Consider the following 18,447-nt stretch of genomic DNA (forward strand, 5'->3'; position numbering starts at 1 on the left):
AAATTCTGAGCTCATCGACAGAGAGATGGGAAGGGGTCTGCCCTGGGGCCTTGCTCATTGAGGGTCATTGGTTTTTCCCAGGTCTGTGCCAACCTGGGGAATATTCTGCAGATGGTTTTGCACCCTGCCAGCTCTGTGCCCTGGGCACATTCCAGCCTGAGGCCGGCCGAACTTCCTGCTTCCCCTGTGGGGGAGGCCTCCCCACCAAACACCAGGGAGCCACTTCCTTCCAGGACTGTGAAACTAGAGGTGAGGACTTGGCAGCTTGTCTTTTTCCAGAACTGAATTTCCCTTTTGAGAACCACGGGAGTCTGGTAAAGCTCCGATCAAGCCCAGTCCGGAGGTGCCCGGTGTGGTATCCTGGTGGCAAGAGGTCAGGGCCCAGCTCCATCCGCCCCTGCAGGAAGTGCGGGGAGCATGGGAACTCCCTAGATGTGTTCTTCCCCAGCCACCTGGGCCCCTGCAGATGGGGCCGACTGGTCTGGGAGAGGTGAGCAGGTTTTGTGCAATAGGTTCTTGGCTCCTTCTTTCCAGTCTTCCTCCATCCCAGGCCCCTTCCCTGCAGCTCCCCTCTCATATAGGTCCTACCTGTCCCCAGAGCCCCACCGCCGCCTCCCCCAGGGACCCAATCCCAGGCCGGGCATCTGTTTGGCAAGCTCAGAATCCACAAGCGTGCTCTGCATGAAAACCTGGGCTGTGCTCATTTATGCCTGACTGCATGCACTGTAAATGCTTTGAAGATACACCCATACTTTGTTCCCTTTGTATTTTTCTCAGTGTCATGAGTCACAAGTCCACCCAAGCTGGCTATTTAGGGAATTAAGTGTTGATTAGCCCTAGATTAGTAGGAAAGCAGTACTTCATTTGGGCATACAAATTTATTTCACAAACTGTGAAAACTTTATGTGACCGGTCATGAAAATAGTTGTGTTTTTTTTTTTTTCATTCTTTCCACTCTCCCCCAACCCCACAGTTCAGTGTTCACCTGGACATTTCTACAACACCACCACTCACCGATGTATTCGCTGCCCAGCAGGAACATACCAACCTGAATTTGGAAAAAATAATTGTGTTTCTTGCCCAGGAAATACTACCACTGACTTTGACGGCTCCACAAACATAACCCAGTGTAAAGGTAGGTCTCTCTAAGGCTTTCACAGTCTTGACCAAGAGGAAAGTGCCTGGGTCCACCTGACGCTGGGGGGGTTGGGGCAGGTGTCCCACGTCCACTGAGAACCATGAGGACACTGTTCGCCCAGCTTCCGGTGCCCCAGGTTGGCGCTAAAGGAGAGCCAGGCTTGGCCCCCAGGTACTCAACTGTGTTGATCCTGGCTGCTTCTCTAGGCACCTTGATAGGCTATACTTGCTGACATTTCCTCCCAGGGGCAGAATTTCAGTTCAGCAAACATTGTTTGAGGACCTGTTACATGCTAGACTGCAAACAGAGTAAGTCCCTGGCCCTGTAGATAGCACAGGCTGTGGGATTGCCGAGGAAAGAACAATTCGTTCTGTCTGGAGAGATGAGGAAAGGCTTCTGGAGGGCATGTGAAGGTTTTGATGGAGAGCATGGGAGAGAGCAGGACAAAGAACGTTATACCCGAGACAGGAGCCGCGAGGAAGCACAGACTCAGAAAAGTGAAAGGCTTTTTGGGAAGAGACCCCTGGACCTGGATCATGCAATGTTTGAGGGGAACCTGAGGCAGATCAGGGAGGGAAGCCTTGAATGCCACACAAAGGATTTGGATTTGTATCCTATAGGAATGGGGAAGCAGATCATTCAAGGACTTGCCACATGGTTGGCTGGTTGGTTGGTTTTTATTTTTATTTTTTTTATTTTTTAAAGATTTTATTTATTTAGTTGACAGAGAGAGACACAGCGAGAGAGGGAACACAAGCAGGGGGAGTGGGAGAGAGAGAGAAGCAGGCTTCCCGCGGAGCAGGGAGCCCGATGCGGGGCTCGATCCCAGGACCCCGGGATCATGACCTGAGCCGAAGGCAGACGCTTAACAACTGAGCCACCCAGGTGCCCCGGTTGGTTTTTAATCATTATGTAAAATTCTCCAGGAAATGTTAGAAGTAAATTGCAGCTAATCTATTGTCAGTAAGACAGCGGTGTAGGGGAGCAAGGAGGTCTCCCCACACTGGAGGAATTTGGGATTGAGGTTCAGTGTTGGAAAGTTCTTCCCTGGGTGCCTAGGTGGCTCAGTTGGTTGAACGAAGGCCTTCAGCTCAGGTCATGATCCCGGAGTCCCAGGATCGAGTCCTGGATCAGGCTCCCTGCTCAGTGGGGAGTCTGCTTCTCCCTCTGACCCTCTCCCGTCTCATGCTCTCTCTCTCTCTCTCTCAAATAAATAAATATTTTTTGTATGTGAGTAAAGCAATAGAAGTTTATTAAGTAAAGATACAGAAAAAGCTCTCAAGAATGAGAGGGGTCCCGACAGGGTTGCCAACAAGGAATAAATAAAATCCTTAAAAAAAAGAAAGAAAATTATTCCCGATACCCAGATGAAATCTGTTTCCTTGCCCTCCCATCCCCGGCCCTTGGTCGGCCCTGAGAAGCCACATGGCACAGATCCTCAGGTGGTCCTTCAGACTTGAAGGCAGTTTTCTGAGCTCCATGGCTCTCCCCACTCGACCCCCTTCCAAGAAGAAAAGCCTGTTTATTTTTTCTAATGGTAATAATAATTCCCAGTTACAATTAGAGAGGAAAAAGTCCCTTCAACATCCTCTCTTGTACACATTCACCTGACAGTTTTAAACAGTAAGCGCCTTGAGGGCAAAGACTGTGTCTTTCTCATTTCTGAACCCCCAGAGATTTTGCTAACATTTGTTGGGTGAGTGGAGAGTCAATGAATGAAGATATGAGTGAGCTGGGTGTGTGTGTGTGTGTGTGCGTGTGTGCATGTGTGTGTGTGCACGCATGTACTCCTTGCTTTTGGGGCCAGAGGTGAGTATCCAACATGCCCCATACTGGCTGATACCCTATTGGAATTCCCTTCCACACCAAAAATAAAATGTGGTCTTGGCCAGAAAGAAAAGAGAAAGAATATGGCTATCATGAAATCATCCAAGGTCTCTAGGAAAGGGTCAAATATCCTGTAATTCACAGTAAGCTCTGTTCTTCCTATTTTGACAGACCTAGAAGTTCTGTGTCATGGGTTCCCCTGGCACTTAGACTTTGTAAACAAAATACTGAAAACCAAAGTTGTCCTTTGTTTCACTAAGGCCTGCTCAGGATCACCTTCAAGTTAATGAGAAAATGGTAACTCAGAGGGGGACTCAGTGGGGTGAGCTCTGTGTGGGGAGTTAGTGGAGTTGGGCTCCCATGGGAGCGCTAGGCATTACAGGACACACTAATTCCAGGATGGTGCCATCTGCAGGCCCCATGCCCTGATGGCAACAGGGATGCAGCAGTTTTCATCAGCCGAGCTGCTGGTGGCCATGGTGGACTGATGACAGTGTTGTGCCTTCATGACTCATGGCATTTCCCCTTCCAGATAGAAGATGTGGAGGGGAGCTGGGAGATTTCACCGGATACATTGAGTCCCCAAACTACCCAGGCAATTATCCAGCCAACACCGAGTGTACATGGACCATCAACCCACCACCCAAGCGCCGAATCTTGATTGTGGTCCCTGAGATCTTCCTGCCCATTGAAGACGACTGTGGGGACTACCTGGTGATGCGGAAAACCTGTGCGTCCCCTCTCTCTGCCCCCCCCCTTCTAAGGCTGGTGGGGAAGCCTGCTGGCCTGCTTCCCAGCTTTAAATGTGGGCAGCAACCCTAGGGTGTCACCTCCATATTAGAACAGAGATGGACATGAGTTTATAGCATTTGCCAAGAAACAAAATTTAGACAAAGACCCACCTTGAGGCCTCTCGTTGAACCCCAGAGGTAGTGATTCTGCAGGCCAGTCTTTCCCTCTGGGCTCACCGGGGACCCTTCCACAACATCACGGGGAGCCAGTGAAGCTCATGGAGGGCTGCCCCACACACTTGCTTCACCATGGGAAGCCACTCGGGCTTGGGGACTGACCAAGGCTAAGGTCATAGTCCAGCCAGGAGGGACCCTCCTCCCATCTTGGTGCATGACCCAGGGTCCATTGAGAGACACTGCCATCAACACAACTTCCAGGCAGTGTAGTGAGTGGGCCCAGCAGCCAGATTGCCTGGATCTGAACCCAGCTTCACCTCTTGTTAATTCTGTGGTCTTGGACATACATTCTGGATCTTTCTGTCACTCAGTTTCCTTGTCTGTTAAAATGGGGATAATAATAGTTGCTGCCTCATAGAGTCATCATGAGGAATAAACGAGTTTATATTCCTAAAGCACTGAGAGTAATAATGACACACATAGCCACGATGTGTTTGCCACTCTGATAGTGGTTACAGTGTCTGAAGTCAGCTGCACAAACTTCTCTGGTTTTCAGAGGGTTAAGTGAGATAAGGTCCATAAAGCGCATCCCACCGGGCCCCACCTGGTCTTAGGAAGCCATCAGGGATTGGTGGTGATTCTTACTGGAGGGCAGCAGGTAGCTCTGGAGCACTGGGGCCTGCTGTTTCTCTAGCCCTGGGCCTTTCAGTGAGCCTGCCTTGGGGGCCTGCAATCACCAGCCAGTCCTCTCAATTTCCAGGGCTTTGGCCCCTGTGATGGCAAAGCTGGGCCTGAAGAGCTCTTGAGCATAACTTGTGTATGGTGTATTTGAAAAGATGAGTGTTGTTGTCTGCCTGCTCAGGATGAGTCTTGAAGCCCACCCCCCTCCAACTTCCCTTGGCAGCTTCATCCAATTCTGTGACAACATATGAAACCTGCCAGACCTACGAACGGCCCATCGCCTTCACCTCCAGATCAAAGAAGCTGTGGATTCAGTTCAAGTCCAATGAAGGGAACAGTGCCAGAGGCTTCCAGGTCCCTTACGTGACATACGATGGTAAGCACTGTGAGGCTCAGGCTGCATCCCACGCAGGGAGCTTCTCTGCTTTCAGTTGAACTAACCTCTGGGCCAGCTGGTGGATTGCTGACAAGTACACATGCTCAGAAAGGCAGGTGGGATAGGGAGAAAGGACATTGCTGACTCACAGGTGCCGAATTTTATTTTATTTTATTTATTTTATTTTTTTTAAAGATTTATTTATTTATTTATTTGAGGGAGAGAATGAGAGAGAGCACATGAGAGGGGGGAGGGTCAGAGGGAGAAGCAGACTCCCCGCCGAGCAGGGAGCCCGATGCGGGACTCGATCCAGGGACTCCAGGATCATGACCCGAGCCGAAGGCAGTCGCCCAACCAACTGAGCCACCCAGGCGCCCTTCAGGTGCCGAATTTTAAACAGGCATTTGGGAACACTGGCTATAGGAATGAAAAGATCTTTCAGAAAATAAGTAAAAGTGAGCATAGCTTGGTGGGTAAGAACATGGGCCAGCCCTGGCCTAATCTCTTTGGTGACTTTGTGTAAGTTACTTACCATCTCTAAGCCTCATTTTCTTTCTTTCTTTCTTTTTGACATTTTTTTGAAAAATTTAAATTCAATTAACATATAGTATATTATGAGTTTCAGAGGTACAGGTCTGTGATTCATCAGTGTTATATAATACCCAGTGCTCATTATATCATGTACCCTCCTTAATGCCCATCACCCAGTTACCCCATCCCCCTAACCCCCTCCCCTCCAGCAACCCTCAGTTTGTTTCCTATGATTAAGAGTCTCTTATGGTTTGTCTCCCTCTCTGATTTCGTCTTGTTTTATTTTCCCCTCTCTTCCCCTATGATCCTCTGTTTTGTTTCTTAAATTCCACATATGAGGGGCGTCTGGGTGGCTCAGTTGTTAAGCGACTGCCTTCGGCTCAGGTCATGATCCCAGGGTCCTGGGATCGAGTCCCACATCGGGCTCCCTGCTCAGCAGGAAGCCTGCTTCTCCCTCTCCCGCTCCCCCTGCTTGTGTTCCCTCTCTCGCTGTCTCTCTCTCTGTCAATTAAATAAATAAATAAAATCTTTTAAAAAAAATTCCACATATGAGTGAGATCATATGATAATTGTCTTTCTCTGATTGATTTATTTCGCTTTATACACTCCAGTTCCATCCATGTTGTTGAAAATGTCAAGATTTCTTTTTTTTTTTTGATGGATGCATAATATTCCATTGTATATATATACTACATCTTCTTTATCCATTCATCTGTCGATGGACATCTGGGCTCTTTCAATAGCTTGGCTATTGTGGACATTGCTGCTATAAACATTGGGGTGCAGGTGCTCCTTCAGATCACTACATTGTATCTTTGGGGTAAATACCCAGTAGTGCAGTTGCTGGGTTGTAGGGTAGCTCTATTTTCAACTTTTTCAGGAAACTCCATGCTGTTTTCCAGAGTGGCTGCACCATCTAAGCCTCATTTTCTTAATGTGTAAATGAGGATAATCATTAGACCTAACGTGAGAGTTCAATGGGATAGTCCATAAAGGACTTGGTGCAGTGCCTAGCACATAGTAAATGCTCAGTAAATACTAGCTAATTATGACTGTGGCTTTTATTAAATGGAATCCTGAGAAGGGAGGAGAAAGACTCAAGTTCTGGCCCTGTCTCTGCTACTAATTTGCTGTGTGATTTTGGGCAAATCAAATGACTTCTCTGGTTTCATTTTCTTCTTTTTAAGTAAAGGGGGGGTCCATGTGAGTCCTGGGGCCCTACCCAGGTCTGGGACTTGGTTGACAAACATTTACTTGGAATACAAAATGAACTGGACCTTGTCCTGCAAGACCTCATAATCCAGTGGGGGACAAGTCATCTGTTCATTCATGAACTTATTCATTCATCCATGTACCCCAACAAATACTTAGTGAGCAGCTCCTGTGCCAGGCATTGGGCAAGCTGCTAGAGACCACATGGTTAGTGATGAAACACAGCTCATAGATGCTGTAATGTGGCAGGTACATAGCTTTGTGTGATGGTAGAAGAATGGGCACCAGTTCATTTTGCATGGGTTTTTGGAAAGAATACAGCAAAATCTCAAGAGATTTGTGTCTTCAAAGAACATGAGTTGTTTGTTGTTGTTGTTTGTTTTGTTTTATAATGGGAAGAAGAACATTAGGAAGAGAGAATGATATAGGCCACAGGATAGACTAACTGATGTGTGTGGGGACTGATTAACAGCCTCATTGGGTCAGTTGGTAGGGTGCATGGGGCTTAGCAGTGAGAGATGAGATTAGAAGGGTGTGGAGGTGGTGAAGAGCCTTGAGTGCCAGACTCAGAAGGGTGTTCCTAATCTCACAGGGAGCCATTGAACTGTGCAAGGCTTTTAGGCAGACAAGTGCCCAAAGTAGGTGTTTTAGAAAGATTAATATTCTATGGATTTTATAAAAGCAGTTCACATAGTTTATTTCTAACCTGTTACAAAAGCCAGGATTATCATCTCTGTGCCTGAAACCATGTCAAACCCCCAAGACAAGGGCTCATAGGATCAGACTCCTAGGTAGACACCAGTGCCTCCCACGTGGCTCTGCTGAGAGAGACAGAGCACCCCATCTGCCCGAGAGCAGGACAACCAACAGCCTCCCCTATCTGGGATCAGTGAGGGAACAAAAAAGACACGGAGACTCCAGGATAAATATCACTAAAGCGCACATATTTTAGCCTGGTTGTTCTCAACTCTGCCTTTGTGGCACACAAAAACATCTTGATTTTTTTTCATTTTCTCAAATAAAGAGTTGTAGCTTGAGCCAGGGAAATTACACATAACTCTGCTAAGGCCCATGAGAATGTGTCTTACACATGTCACAGAAGAAAATAGTTGAAAACTGTTGCAGGTCTTTACTCAGAGCTTATTCAGTCTTTTTATTTATTTGACACAGAGAGAGACACAGTGAGAGAGGGAACACAAGCAGGGGGAGTGGGAGAGGGAGAAGCAGGCTTCCCGCTGAGCAGGGAGCCCGATGCGGGGCTTGATTCCAGGACCCTGGGATCATGACCTGAGCTGAAGGCAGATACTTAACCGACCTAGCCACCCAGGTGCCCCCTCAATCTTTGTTTTTATTTTTATTTTTTTTTAAAGATTATTTATTTATTTGAGAGAGAGAATGAGAGAGAGAGGGAGCATGAGAGGGGGGAGGGTCAGAGGGAGAAGCAGACTCCCTGCCGGGCAGGGAGCCCGATGCGGGACTCGATCCAGGGACTCCAGGATCATGACCTGAGCCGAAGGCAGTCGCTTAACCAACTGAGCCACCCAGGCGCCCTCAATCTTTGTTTTTAAACATGTACTTCAGACAAGTTTGATACCTGGTTTCCAAGCCCAGAAGACTAGAAATCACGTTTAGAAGGGACAGGTGCTGGGGTGCCTGGATAGCTCAGTCAGTTAAGTGGCTGACTCTTGATTTTGGCTCAGGTCATGATCTCAGGGTCCTGGGGTTGGGCCCCATGTTGGGCTCCGTGCTCAGCGGGGAGTCTGAGGATTCTCTCTCTCCCTCTCCCTCGGCCCCTTCCCGCCCCCCCCCCACTCCTGCTTGTGCTCTCTCTCTATCAAATAAATAAATAAATCTTTAAAAAGGGGGGGCAGGTGAGGCTGCTGCAGACTGGCTCACTGATCCCTGCAGGATGGGGAGAGTTGCAGTCATGGCTGACCTGTACTGACTACGTGTACTGAGTACCAGGCATGTGCTAAGTGCCCCTGACATGGCACATTCCTCACAGTTGCCCATGAAGTAGACACGATTCTTTGCTGGTTCTGCAGGCAAGGCCACTCGGGCTTAGAGATTAACTTAGACCACTGGCCTGAGGTCACAGGAGGACAGCGTTGCAGAGGTCTTCGGCACTCTGCGGCCTGAGTTCTTACCTACAACACCTGACTGCTTTTCTCATGACAGTTGTAGCAAGTGACAAAACACAATAGTTCTCAATAGTGGAAAGAATCGTTTTAAGATTTTTTTTGACCGCAATCTGGAAGCATTTGGTGTAGCGGCGGACAGCTCTTCCGTTCTTAGCCAGAACACAGCACGGCAACTGGTGTTGCTAGTGGTGAACACCCGTCAGCCAAAGGAGCCAGTTTTCTGAGGAAGACACTCTGCAGGAGAGGAGTTTGAGATAAACAGCAAATACCTTTACTCATATTTTATATTAAAATAAAAGAATAAGAAGGAAGATACCACATGAATAGAGTACCAGTGGGGTTGTACATGTATTCAATTAGTAATTATGAGAACTGGGTGGGAGGATGGGTCAGCCTGGTGGTGGGTATTGAGGAGGGCACATTCTGCATGGAGCACTGGGTGTTATGGGCAAACAATGAATCATGGAACACGACATCAAAAACTAATGATGTAATGTATGGGGATTAACATAACATAATAATAAAAAATAAATAAAATAAAGATAACAATGCCATAGATTAAAAAAAAAGTAATTATGAGAACTATATAATAGTTAATAAATAGCTAGTGAATTTCCATTTACCATCACTTGACTAGGAGAAACTTCTTCAAGAACTCTTCCCACACAATTCCAATGATGTTCTTATGATTTGTTTGGTTTTGTTGCACATGATATGCATACAAAGAAACATTCTTTTCAGCCTGGAATTTGGAACAGATTGTGTTTTGCCTATGCTTGGTTTGAATTATGACTGTAGGAAATAGGCTAGACTTGAAAGGTGGGGATTTAGATTCAGAGACAGCTTACATGAAGTGCATTGCATTAATGTGTATGTCAGGACCAAAAATTATTGATAAGAAAATGAATATGGCTTTTTCCCTCTCCAACCAGCCAAATTCTCCCCACCCCCATCCAAAAAAAAAAAAAAAGTAAAAAGAGTCTTGCTTGGTGGATAAGAAGTTCAATTGTTTTGCACAATATGAGGGCAAAGAGAAGAAAGGGAGGAGGATAGAAGAGAGAAAAGTAGAGGAGAGAAAAGCCATGAGCTTGGATGAGCTCAGCAAGGAGTGAGCATAGACAGAAGAGATGAGACCCAAGCACTGAGCCCTGGGTCCCTCCTACAGTAAGAGGTCAGGGAGAGGAGGAAGAAAAGCAAATGAGCCTCAGACAGAGTGACCAGTGCGGGGGGAGGAAAACCAGAGTGTCGTATCCTGGAAGCTGAGTGAGGAAGTGGATCCAGGAGGAGGAATAACCAGAGACAGGGAGTGTTGACAATTCTTTTGAGGAGTTTTGCAATAAAGGGACAGAAATGTAGAATGGGAGCTGGAGGGAGAAATGAGGTCAAGAGAGGGACTTTTTCTGGATCGGAGATATAATGGCACGTTTCCATGCTGATGGGAAGGCCCAATAGGGAGAGAAAATACCATCGTGTAGGAAAGAAAGGGCAGAATTACTGCAACAATGCCCCTGCCTTGGTGAGAGAAGTTGGAGCCAGTGGACAGAGTGGAGGAAGGGCCTTGACCGGATGCACAGAGGGTTCATCTGAGGGAAGATGGAACAGAAGAGACGGGTGCAGAGGCTGGTAGGTGAGAGGATGTGGTGGTGGGCGTCTGTGGAAGTTCTCTTCTGCTAGCCTTCTCAGTATCACAGTGGTTATTGTTCTGATAGCAGCTACAGAAGGGGCATTCCTCAGAAGCTTATTTGGAAAGAGCAAAAACCTCTGAATGTCAATTATGTCCTTTATTCCAACAGAGGACTACCAGGAACTCATTGAAGACATAGTTCGAGATGGCAGGCTCTATGCCTCTGAGAACCATCAGGAAATACTGAAGGTGAGTACATAGCCAAGGAGGACACCACAGTCACCCGTCACCCACGGAGCTCCCGGCTCCACTGAAGGAAGCTTTACCTCTTGCTCCATGTTGCCACCTGTCAGACACTGGGCCTGCTCTGGGCTGAGGTCAGTTTAATATCTTCACCAGACTTAATTAAAAAAAAAAAAAAATTCAGGTGGCTGTCTTCAGTGTTGCCAAGTGAAGTTGTATTTTTTTACATTTGGAAATGTGTGAAGGAAGAGTGGGAAACTTGCTTATCATAAATCCAAGCCAGTGGCAGATCGTGTTTCTATGTTCACTCTCCAAATAGTTGAAGATCTTTGGCTCCTTGTTTATCCTTCAGGCCTAAAGTTCACCCAATTTTAGATACTTGTAAGTAATCACCAGACACTTGCCACATCCCTAACCCTATAAATACTCCCCAGATTCCAGTATTGTATCTCATCTGGTTTAGAAAAAGAAAACTATTTTTTTATATATTCACTTTTCCTTTATAAAAATAATACATTTTTTCTGTAGATAATTAGGGAAAATAAAAACTGGAGAAAAGATAAAAATCAGAGGAAACAATTTTCACAAAGTGTTTCTCAGCTACTCAACCTACTGTCCAACCCAGGACCCCAAACTGGGTCCATTATAGTTCCAGTGGCAAAATGTTGGAATGTTTAAGTATTTTGGCCCAGTAACAAAACTCACGTTCTTTTTAGGATAAGAAACTGATCAAGGCTCTGTTTGACGTCCTGGCCCACCCCCAGAACTATTTCAAGTACACAGCCCAGGAATCCCGGGAGATGTTTCCAAGATCCTTCATCCGATTGCTCCGTTCCAAAGTGTCCAGGTTCCTGAGGCCTTACAAGTGAGCCCGCCCACGAGCCCCTCGGTGCCACGCTCTGCCTGTGGGCTCTGGGATGCAGCCGTCTGCCTCTGCAGCCAACACAGTTGGCTATCGCGGCTTCCTGTAGCAGTGACTCATTAGAGCTCAATTTTTATAGATAATACAGATATTTTGGTAAGTTGAACCTGGTTTTTCTTTCCCAGCATTGTGGATGTGGACTGAGAATAGAATGGCAGGGAGCCCCCCGAGTCTCACTGCTGTGGGCAGACGTCTCGGATACATCAAGGGCTGGCTGAGCGGGACTCTAGTCAGCTCAGGCGAGACTCACCTGTCCTTCCTGGTTCTCGCTCCTCCTCAAGGGGGCCGTGGTGGGGAGGAGGCCACAGAAGGGGCTGCCTTGGCTGAAACTTCAGCTTCTTCCTGCCCAGCCCTCCCTAAGGGAGCCCTCTGCACCCAGGCTGTGACCAGGCAGAGCAGGAAAGGGGGAAGGGAGGGAGGGAAGGAGGGAGAGTCCTCCAGGCGCCAGGCACCCACCTGAGACCGGGGAGGACTCCGTTTCCCCATGGCCTTCTCCAGCCCGTGTGACCTAAGTCCCGCTGCGTGACCATGCCAGGAGCTTGGGTTCTAAGCAGTGATCACTTAAGAAAGTACTTAAAGCAGAAAGAATTAGAAATAAAAAGATAAAAATTAAGCACGTCCACAGACATAATCATGTAGCTCCAGGGACGGCCTTCCTTGCGACGAGCTTCTGCTCGGCGGCCTATGCACAGTGCTGGTTTTAGTGCCTTCAGCTGTCCTTCTGACACCCTGCTGGGCACTGCTGTTAGGGCCTGGAGAGTTCAGGGCAGATGTGATCTCCTTGGATGAGAATCATCTACTGTTGGGAAAAGTACTGACTCACAAACCTGAGTCCAGTGGGCTTGCCTCCACAGGTGTCCGGGGGCCACGTGGGACCCGGCACAGGCCAGACTGGCAGGTTTACTTTCCTTGCCCACGTCCAAGGTCAGACGCTGACTCAGCTCTGAGGACACGAGCAGCACCATCACGGGTGGGCCTGTTCTCTTAATCATCACACCACCGCCAGAAGCAGCTACACAAATCCCGCTCTCCAGGTACTGCAGAATCACCTTTTGGTCAGCACAGTGGGGCTTCACAGTCATTTTCTCCCGCAGAATCGGGAATTTTCAATATTATTTAATTTTTACAAATTTAAATCCACAGGCAAAAGTCTCATTACAGTGAATAAAAAAGAACCCTATCAAACAAGCTGCCATTTCCCTGAACGGGCTGGCGACACTGTGTTCTGTTACTTCAGTAACAAACTAACCCTGGACACACAACTCTCTACACCAAAGTACTCAAAAAATGGTTGACAAATATTTCTAAAGAAAACAAAGACTATTTTCATTATTGTTGAGCACACTTTTCACCTCAGTTGTTTTTTTTATTTTTAACCTATCCATCTCACTGATTTAAAAAAAAAACAAAAACAAAACCTAATCAAACTTTTCTTCTTTATTTGGATGGGTCCTAAATACCCATTTCCAAATTTCTTTTCAAAAATGGAAACATCTTCGTTTTTAAAACTAATCATCAAAATAAGCACTTGGAATTTGTCATCTCAGAACTTTGCCTACATTTCTGAGTCTAACCATAAAATGAAAATTCAAAGGTAATACGACCCGAGTCAGTGACCCGCCCGATGTGGGGGCGGGGTGAGCGGAATGTGCCATCCTGCCCAAGCACATCGGTAACTTGGTGTTCATGGCGGTGTGGTTCTGCATTGTGGGTGTCACAAGAAGGCCAGGGATGGAAATGTGTTGGGGGCTGGAAGGAGGCCGCAAAAACCTGGTCTCTGTGAGGCCCCCTCCAGGAGCAGGCCCGCACGCCAGAGCTGTGCTCCTGCTACAAGCATGAGCAGCTGTGGCCCCCCCCAAGCCCCCTCTCTTTCCCCGCCAACCACCCTGAGACACTGTGGGAGACTGGCTGCCTGTAGCTACTCTTGCTACCTATTAAACCAATAAAGATTTATTGAACGTCTCCTCTGGGCCGGGCACTGTTGTAGGCCCTAGGGATGCACAGTGACAAGGCAGACAGGGTCCTTGCTCTCGTGGAACTTAACATTTTAGAGGGAGGAGACGGCCAATGAGCAAATAAATCACCACGGAAAGTATCAGCTAGCCTTGTGTTACGCGGTAGGTTAATGTGCCAGAGGACCGCCTCGCGACTTGAGAATCCGGATCGTGGAGGGCCGCTCTGGGGAAATGACATTGCAACCTGAAAACGGCCAGAAGGAACCAGTCTTGGGACAGGCAGGGGGAAGAGCGCTCCAGGTAGAGGGAGGCCAAGTGCAGAGGCTGACAGGCAGGAGCCAGCCTGTGGGTGGTCACCGTGCAGAGAGAAGGCAGTGGGACGAGATGAGGCCAGGGGACTGGACAGGGGCCAGAGCGCATCAGGCTTTGGAATCCAGAACGAGAGGCTCGGGTTTCATTCTAAACATGTTGTCAAGCTTTCAGAGGGGTTGAGGCAGAGGAGTGGGATGCTCTGATTTATGTTGTTAAAAGATAGTTCTGGTTCCTGTATGAATACATTTTAGAAAAAGCCATGGAGGCAGAGAGCCATTAGCCAACGATTGCAACCAACCAAGCGGCCATCCAGGTGGCAGAGGAGGTGGTCTGGGTTAAGGGTGTGGAGTGGAGATGAGAGAATAGAAAGTTTCCGGACCGGTTTGGGGGCAGAGTGTAGAACCTGCATGAGGATTGGATGGAGGGGAAGGGAAGGGCAACCACCAAGGGGGCCTCCTAGTTGCCTGAGCAACTGGTAGCTGGAGGAGACGGGCCATTTCAAGTATGAGGTACCTGTTTAGGAATCCAAATTCAGAGTTCAGATAGGCAGTTGATTTTATGAAGTCCCAGAAGAGGTCAGCACTGGAATATGAATTTTAATGTCACAGAATAAAGACATGAGACATGAGGTTGAGGTCACCTGGGGCAAAGTATGTACATCAAGAAGACCAGGGAGCTCTGCATTCTGGGATTCCCTGTGTGGGCCCAGGACTGGGACTGGAGGAGCTGATTGTTAAGTAAACAGGAAGAGGTTGGAGCTGAGTTTCCCCTGCCCTCCAAGGGAGCTCATTCTGTGGGAGGACTCTGAGTGGAACTGGAATCTGTACAAGTCCTTCTTTCCAGCTGTGGATATTGTTCTTGAGCCGTTTACTCAAGTACTGCATTTATGGATTTAGCAACGTTGCCCTTGAGTTTCCAATGCTAATAAAAGAGTGTTTGCCTTTTCACACTACCAGATGATTATCTTCACTGTGGAAAATTGCTTCCTCTGAATCATTCTCTGAGCTGTTAAGTGTGTTGTCTGTAGGCATTCACTGGATTTAGGTTTGCAGGTGATTTTAAAATTGTCATGTGGTAATTTGGGAGAGATCACGGCTGCACAGCACAAAGCAAGGACTCACTTGCCCTCGGGCAGATCTTTATGGGGAGAGCACCAGGGCTGGTGCCTGCCGTAGGCTGCGGCAGCTGGTGGGCCTGTGCGCTGGGAAACCCAGGCACCCACACCAAACCCAGCCTGATCCTCTCCTCAGTCCAGAAGGGATGCCCCTTACTAGGGCTTTCAGCATCTCTGCTTCCTTTCTCACAGCAGGATGGGTCCTGAGAGCCTTACCCAAGTCTTCATCACTCTTAGCCAGTATCTGGGAGGCAAATGGATTAGATGAAGAGTAAAACAGTTCCTCACCAAGTTCAGGGAGGTTTGTTATCTATGGCCTTCTTGCTAGGCAAGCCATCCTTTGAATCCAGGCCCTAGACGTAGCCACGAGGGGCCCATCCATAGGAAATTAGAAGTTTTGGTGAGGCTTCCTTCTACTCCAGGGGACTGTGAACCCAGCTTGAGTTTCCTGAGTATTGGTGGTTCCCTGCTTCCTTCTCCCTTCAGGCAGTCCTGATCAGCCTGCAGGAGACCATCCTCAAGGCTCTGAGGCCCAGCAAGGCTGCTCCTGTGATAGACAGCCATAAAAACCTAACTACTCAACAGGGATCACTTTCCAGAGAACGCAGTAGACTCAATATAGCTTTAGAAAATGAAACCACTCTAATTCTCAGGCAGGTTGTGTTAGCTGAGTGAAAGGGACACACATTCACCTACTGCAAACAATGACAATAACAGCATTGTTTGGTTTTCAGAGTATCTCATTAGGGAAATGAAACCACAGACCTTGGTTACTATTAGTTCTCTGTTATGTGTTTGCTCACTTAGTCATTTATCCAACATATTTCTTGAGGGCTTACTAAGTGCTAGGTACCGTAGGAGCAGATGGTGCTGTAGTGAGCAAAATAAAGTCTTTGTTCTTGTACAGTTTAGATTCTTATGAAGGGAGACAGAAAATAAGCAAGTAAACAGAAATTGTAAAGTCAAGTGTGATAACTGTTTAAAGAAAGTAAAGGGCAAAATGATAGAGGATGAGTAGGTGGTGAGAGGGAGTTGCTATTTTAGGTAGGGTGAGCTCACCGTTACAGTCATGAATCCAGGCCTCTCCCGGGGCACGGACTCCTCAAACCTACCCTGTAGCACTGGCCCTGGCAAGCTCCTCTACCCACCCAGCAAGCTCTTGACATTTCGTCTCCCGCCAGGCTGACCAGAGCTCCCAAGTTGTGAACAAGCCATTTTGCAATTCCTGGGACAGGCGCCACCTCGTGGTTGTAAAATGGAATAGACGCGTGTCTCCGTGATCCCCCTGCTTTGGAGCTTAAATGGCCACAATTCAAGGCGAAATGTTACCAGTGAGATTTGTGGACCAGGGCTGTGGTTTGACAACTGATTGATTGCATGTTGTTGAGTACAGCCCTCAGAATGTATCTGTTTAGATCTTTTCCTTCTCTCTGCCTGGCCTAATGACTAATGTCTAGGTGGGAAGTCCTTGATTTGGGTCTTTTCAAACTGTTAACAGTGCTCTGAATCATGTCCAAACATCCCCCCACACACACACACACCCTGTACATTCATTCATTCATTGTAATGGTCTAGACACCATGCTAGGTTGGATCTATATTGCTGAGACAGGAGGGAAAAGGAGTTGTAAGAATGAGGGGGGCAGGGAGTCCCCAAACTGTAATTTTGTGAAATGTTTCAGCACATGTAGTTCCAAGAGCTACCACACCTCCTGACTTGGACCATCCTCTGATCCTATAGTTTATCCTACAATTGAGGGATAATTTTGAGGCACAGTTTGGAGTTTTCTGTCTTTTCCCTACACAGTGCAAAGAGAAATACAAACCTACCTCAGATCTGAGCTTTGGGGGTGCCTGGATGGCTCAGTCGGTTAAGCGTCTGCCTTCAGCTCAGGTCATGGTCCCAGGGTCCTGGGATCGAGCCCCACAACAGGCTCCTTGCTCAGTGGGGGGTCTGCTTCTCCCTCTCCCTCTGCCGCTCCCCCCTGCTTGTGTGCTCTCTCTCTGTCAAATAAATAAATAAAGTCTTTTTTTTTTTTTTAATTTTTAAAGGTTTTATTTATTTGTCAGGGAGAGAGAGAGAGAGCACAAGAAGGGGAGTGGCAGGCAGAGAGAGAAGCAGGCTCCTCACTGAGCAAGGAGCCCGACTCGGGACTCAATCCCAGGACCCTGGGATCATGACCTGAGCCGAAGGCAGACGCTTAACCGACTGAGCCACCCAGGCGCCCCAATAAATAAAGTCTTTAAAAAAACCCTGAGCTTTGGTGCTGGCTTTGCCTTATTATGCAAACTTTGTGGTTGAAGAACAATTAACAGCTGCTGAGCAGGAAACGGAACTGATGCCACAGGCAGGATGGAGCCCAGCGTGTGTGACTGATGTGACCGTGGCCGGCAGGACAGCGTGGCAGTTGGAATGTGAGCTTGTGGTGAACCCTGGCCAGGCCTACTGTGCTCAGCCCTCTGCAGCCTTGTGGCTAGCTCGCTGTGTGACCACAAACTGGTCATCGGTGCACACCTGCCAGTGCGTGTGCCTGGCACCTGTCCATCATACACAACTGCGGATGATACGGCAAGACGGTAACGGAAGCAAGAACGTGTGCCCGGAACCCTGATGTTAGGTCCAGGTGACTTGGCTTGAGGAAGGCAGGCTTCAGCAGCCACACAGGTACCGAAGCTGGAGTTTGAGGGGATGTGCGTGCAAGTATCAGAGGCTTGGTAAACCCTCACTCAGGGCTTCCAACGAGGAGCTGAGGCGACTCGAGCAGCATCAGTCATCCAGCATCCGCCTCCCAGAATTCCTAATGTACTTTTCTAAGAATGCACTCTCTCTGTTTATCTCAGTGAAAGATTTCTCTACGAGCATGTTTCATAATGCTCATCTTCTCCAAGATTCCCCTTATGTCCTCTGTGGTACCTGGATTTATATCCCAGCTCTGCCACATCATAGTATGTGACCTTGCACAAGTCACTTTACCTCTCTGTGCTTCAGTTTCCTCATATGGTACATAAACTGACTGGATAGGGTTGTTGTGAGGATTAAATGAGTTCCTCATGGAAAACTCTTGGAACACTGCCTGGAATATAGTAAGGGCTCAATAAATGTTAAAACTATATCACCATTGTTCTCTTCCACGTCTTCAGACTTGAGAAGTTAAATCCAAGATACATTTTTTTTTTACATCTCTTGGGTTTATTTTAATATTCAGAAGATAAGGCAAGAAACACTGACAGGAAAAAGGATGGGATGCGACAGTTGGAGCTCAGGATGCCTCCCAGAGCCAGGAGACACTTAGCTCAGTGGGTGGGCTGAGGGAGCCGGGGCCCTGGAGCTCCAGCCATGCCGGTACCCGGAGAAAGAGCACTTAGGTCGAGTCCGCAAGCAAATCTCTGGCTAAGGGCCGCACCCACCTCAGGAGACATGACGGGTGGGGATGTCTGCTGTTGGTCACCTGGCTGAGGTTGTC

General features: G+C 47.9%; 1 protein-coding gene across 5 annotated transcripts in view; it reads left to right on the forward strand.

Moving 5' to 3' along the window:
- The window catches only part of SCUBE2 (signal peptide, CUB domain and EGF like domain containing 2), a 69,764-nt gene extending 54,942 nt beyond the window's left edge, over positions 1-14,822 (forward strand). For 4 of the 5 annotated variants that reach the window (XM_081798628.1, XM_081798629.1, XM_081798627.1 and 1 more), the window contains 6 exons: positions 82-249; positions 974-1,135; positions 3,498-3,695; positions 4,778-4,930; positions 10,608-10,687; positions 11,398-11,709. In XM_081798628.1, the coding sequence (XP_081654754.1) occupies positions 82-249; positions 974-1,135; positions 3,498-3,695; positions 4,778-4,930; positions 10,608-10,687; positions 11,398-11,550 (914 nt within the window). In that variant the 3' untranslated portion in view covers positions 11,551-11,709. Of the gene's footprint in view, positions 1-81; positions 250-973; positions 1,136-3,497; positions 3,696-4,777; positions 4,931-10,607; positions 10,688-11,397; positions 11,710-12,457 lie in introns of those variants that run through there. The other variant, XR_014138699.1, reaches the window with a different exon arrangement.
- The last annotated feature ends 3,625 nt before the right edge of the window (positions 14,823-18,447 follow it).

The sequence above is a fragment of the Leptonychotes weddellii genome, chromosome 11, assembly GCF_054177405.1.
Source record: "Leptonychotes weddellii isolate Sample4059 chromosome 11, ASM5417740v2, whole genome shotgun sequence".
In the NCBI taxonomy this organism is placed as follows: domain Eukaryota; kingdom Metazoa; phylum Chordata; class Mammalia; order Carnivora; family Phocidae; genus Leptonychotes; species Leptonychotes weddellii.